This window comes from Salvia miltiorrhiza, chromosome 8 (assembly GCF_028751815.1).
Source record: "Salvia miltiorrhiza cultivar Shanhuang (shh) chromosome 8, IMPLAD_Smil_shh, whole genome shotgun sequence".
Lineage (NCBI taxonomy): Eukaryota > Viridiplantae > Streptophyta > Magnoliopsida > Lamiales > Lamiaceae > Salvia > Salvia miltiorrhiza.
The window spans coordinates 31,530,945-31,534,950 of NC_080394.1; the positions used below are offsets into that span (position 1 = coordinate 31,530,945).

Sequence of the window (4,006 nt, forward strand, 5' to 3'; positions counted from 1 at the left end):
GTTTCATCGAGACAGAAGGAGAGAGACAGGGGGGTCACGGGTGGGCTGAAACCTCATCGGGAATTGCGAAAACTCTTTCTGACAACGCTGCTGCACTTGTAAATTATTTTATCTCCAAACAGTAGCAATGCAGCATACTACCACTATTCTATTCTATTCTCATATCTACACACTACATATATTTTCTATCTACAATTTATCCAATTAAATATTCAACACCTTTAATTATGTTGTAATGATTTTATTCCCGAACACACGAGCAATAAAGCTATCTCACTTTTTACATATTACTGCCTTTCCTTTCCCTTCTCACTATTACTATTACTATTATTTATTTGGGATCTAAAAGTGTGAACCCAAAAGTTGAGAAATAAGAAAAACTATTAGCCTATTATATTTGAAATATCACAGAGCCCTATGTTTGTCAAAAAGTTGAAACTTAAAACCATTCCCCGTTTGACCTTTCTCACTCTATTTTAGGCCCACCTTTTTCAATTTTTGGTTCCACATATTTATCCTTATCTATGCGTATACTATTTAAATGAAGCTATTAATCATAGGTATATCAGTATCTTACAACAGGGAAAGAAATTGGAGTTCAATATGAAATAGTTTTTGTGACCATGAAAATTAATTACAGAAAACTAACATATATGCACTAATCATGGACCATAAATATGAGAATTTAAATGTCCATTTCCGAACAATTCCAAAAAATAAAAAAGATATATGCACCAATAGTAGGAAACTGTATTTGTGGGACTGTGGTCAATTGTTATTCCAATAGAAACTATTATTCAAAGCTAGTATTCAAATTTTTAACTAATTAAAGTGAAATGCATATGTTTTATTAATTCTTGGGTCTTGATAATAAAATAGAGAATTGAGCTCGAAAAACTACGGATGACACACAGCTCTACACATTCTGGTTACAAGCAGCATACAGCCAATGCGTACGTACAAACAAGTGTATCTAGAGAGAGAGACACGCACACACACATTCACAAATATATAGGAGAGAGAGAGAGAGAACACACACACACAGAGGTGGCCCCAGCAGCTATTTCTATGGCTGACCGACTTTGAAATTAAGAGATAAAGAGATAGGACGTAGAAGGGGAAGCTTAATTGCCAGAGAGAGAGAGAGAGAGAGGAGTTTGGGTTGTTAGAAAAAGAGAGGAAATATTCTCTTTAGCTTTCAATGGTATTTTTTGGTGTTTTTCTCTTGAAATCAAACAAAGGCTCCAGCAGATCTGTGTGAGCTAGCGCAACACTCCGAAAGTCTTTCTTCTGTATTGTATTCTTGTGGTGTGTTTCTCGGATTCAAAACGGTATTAGAAATATAATTTTTTCTCTTGTGTGTTTTCGTCTTCTTACTTTCTTCTTCTTTTGAATAATACCAAAGCATTCATCTGTTTGTATTTGGAGAGCTTCTTTGTTTATTTTGTTTTGTAGCAGCACTGCTAGCTCAAACCCTTTGTTTTTTCCCCTCCCCTCCCCTTCTCCGAATTCAAACCTACTTAATCCAATGATGTCTGGTGATGTGTTTTCTGTTCCCAATTCCCAAACAAACCCTAACTCCAAACCCCCCTCTTCTGCAAAAAAGCGAAGGAATCTTCCCGGCACACCAGGTAAATATTTAACTAATTAATTTTCATCATAAATATTGTGATGATGATGATGATGAGAATATACATCCAGATCCAGATGCAGAAGTCATCGCTCTTTCTCCAAAGACGCTTATGGCGACGAACCGATTCATCTGCGAAATCTGCAACAAAGGTTTCCAGCGAGACCAGAATCTGCAGCTGCACAGGAGAGGGCACAACCTTCCATGGAAGCTGAAGCAAAGATCTAACAAAGATCAAATCAAGAAGAAGGTGTACATCTGCCCGGAGAAGAGCTGCGTGCACCACGAGGCCGCTCGGGCCCTGGGCGACCTCACCGGAATCAAGAAGCACTTCAGCCGCAAGCACGGCGAGAAGAAGTGGAAGTGCGAGAAATGTTCCAAGAAATACGCAGTTCAGTCCGATTGGAAGGCTCACTCCAAGACCTGCGGTACCAGGGAGTACAAATGCGACTGCGGAACTCTCTTTTCCAGGTATTTAATTTCGGATAGGATGGGATCCCATGCCTTTCTTTTTTTGGAATTTCAATTAATGCTCCAATTTATTGCCCGCAAATGATTAGCTCATCATTCTTATGTGCAGAAAAGATAGTTTCATCACGCACCGCGCCTTCTGCGACGCGCTGGCGGAGGAGACCTCCAGGGTTACTACCAACAATTTGAGCTTCAGGAATGATTTGGGTGGGAATATCATCAATCCGCATTTCCGGCCCGACTTCGCCGGAAATTCCATTATGGGGGATCACCAGCAGCAGAAGCCCAGGCTGTCGCTTTGGTTGGATCAGGCCAACTCTCAGCTCAATCAAATAGATCATAATTCCAACATGTTCATGCCTAATTCCAGCGGCTTGACCGACATCATTCAAATGGCGTCCAACAACCTATTCGGCTCCAATCCATCCTACGCGAATCTATCGTTATCCCCGCAAGGGATGAAGGAGGAGCCGGTCAGCAACAAAGCAGCAGACACCACCATGGCGGATTCCCTGGCTTCCCTCTACTCCGATACCCAAAAACCCTCGCCCATGTCCGCCACCGCGCTGCTGCAGAAAGCGGCTCAGATGGGCTCCACCAAGAGCGCCCCGACCTTCTTCGGCAACACGGTCGGGGTCATGAACTCGTCTTCGCCGACCTCCTCGTCCACCAACACGCTGCCTTTCGCCACCAACAGAAGCGAGCTGCATCAGGTGTTTGGGCGCCAGCAGCCGGAGAATCCCGCCGCCAATGCAAATGCGATGATCAATTTCAACAATAATAGCCTGGGGGCTAATTCGGTGAGCTTGCATTCGGGATTGCATGGTTTCACGAGGGATTTTCTCGGCATGGGCGGAGACGGCGCCGCCGCCGGGCCGTTTCTGCCGCAGGAATTGGCTAAGTTCGCTTCGATGAATCCGGCTATGGGGCTCACCCACTTTACTAGCAATCACTAGCACCAATCTGCGCCTTTTCTTATTTCTTTTCTTTTTTTTTTTCCCTTCCTTAATTTTAGTTTTTTGATTTTTTGTTTGTACCATATAATAATAATGATATTGTTGAAGTCCTAAAGCGCAAACCTTATCATACATCCCTTGTTTGCTTCCACATTGAATCTAACTTTCATCAGCATCCCGCCTACCAAAAACAAACAAGAAATTCCGTTCAGCGTTATTTCATGGTTTCAGATAATGCATGGGAAATAAAAATATACATATATTTTCCAGGAGTAACGCATTTCATGTGAATACAAAATAGATTACCAATAATTATAACACGAGTCAATAGACCAATCTATCCATTCCCATTTAATAAAAAGAAATTCTACTGAGGAAGATTTTAAAAAACTACAAATACTAGCATTTTTTTTGTTGTAAATATATCAATATACCCTTTGATGATTTAAAAAAAAAATCAAAAAATTGTGCCTTTTACACACTTTTCAAAAATAGTGTGTAACAGTGTAAAATACTCCCTCCGTCCCAATAAAAGTGGCCACATTTCCTTTTTGGGTGTCCCATTAAAAGTGGCTACTTTCTAAAAATGGCAAAAGTTTACTTTAATTAAGTCAACAATTACTCACTAATTTGGTCAACAATTGTAGGCCACTTTCTAAAAATGTCAAAATTACTCACTAATTTGGTCAACAATTGTAGGTCACTTTCTAATAATTACTCACTAATTTTGGTGGGTCACACTCAATTAAAACATAACAATCCCCTTCTTAATCTCCGTGCCCAAAAAAAAGTGGCCACTTTTATTGGGACGGAGGGAGTATATAGTTACATGATTTACACAAAAGTGTTAAATAGCGTAAATACATTTTTACACACTTTTAACAACTATTACACGATTTTGCAAAATCTTGTTAATCGAAAAAAGTAATAGTGTAATTAACACTGTTAC

General features: G+C 40.1%; 1 protein-coding gene across 2 annotated transcripts; it reads left to right on the forward strand.

Annotated features, from left to right (window-relative positions):
• Window positions 1-883: 883 nt before the first annotated feature.
• Window positions 884-3,172, forward strand: LOC130997711 (zinc finger protein JACKDAW-like). 2 transcript variants are annotated; one of them, XM_057923125.1, is made up of 3 exons: window positions 884-1,631; window positions 1,702-2,101; window positions 2,211-3,172. In XM_057923125.1, exons 1-3 carry the CDS (start codon window positions 1,529-1,531, stop codon window positions 3,055-3,057), a joined length of 1,350 nt encoding a protein of 449 aa, XP_057779108.1. In that variant the 5' UTR covers window positions 884-1,528; the 3' UTR covers window positions 3,058-3,172. The 2 variants fall into 2 exon arrangements, with proteins under 2 accessions (XP_057779108.1, XP_057779109.1); XM_057923126.1 differs by having other exon boundaries at window positions 891-1,631; window positions 1,708-2,101.
• The last annotated feature ends 834 nt before the right edge of the window (window positions 3,173-4,006 follow it).

Coding starts and splice junctions, on each gene's coding strand:
- LOC130997711 (XM_057923125.1), top strand. CDS start 1,529: ATGATGTCTGGTGATGTGTTTTCTGTTCCCAATTCCCAAACAAACCCT. Junction 1,632..1,701: donor GAATCTTCCCGGCACACCAG/GTAAATATTTAA, acceptor ATATACATCCAG/ATCCAGATGCAGAAGTCATC. Junction 2,102..2,210: donor TGCGGAACTCTCTTTTCCAG/GTATTTAATTTC, acceptor TCTTATGTGCAG/AAAAGATAGTTTCATCACGC.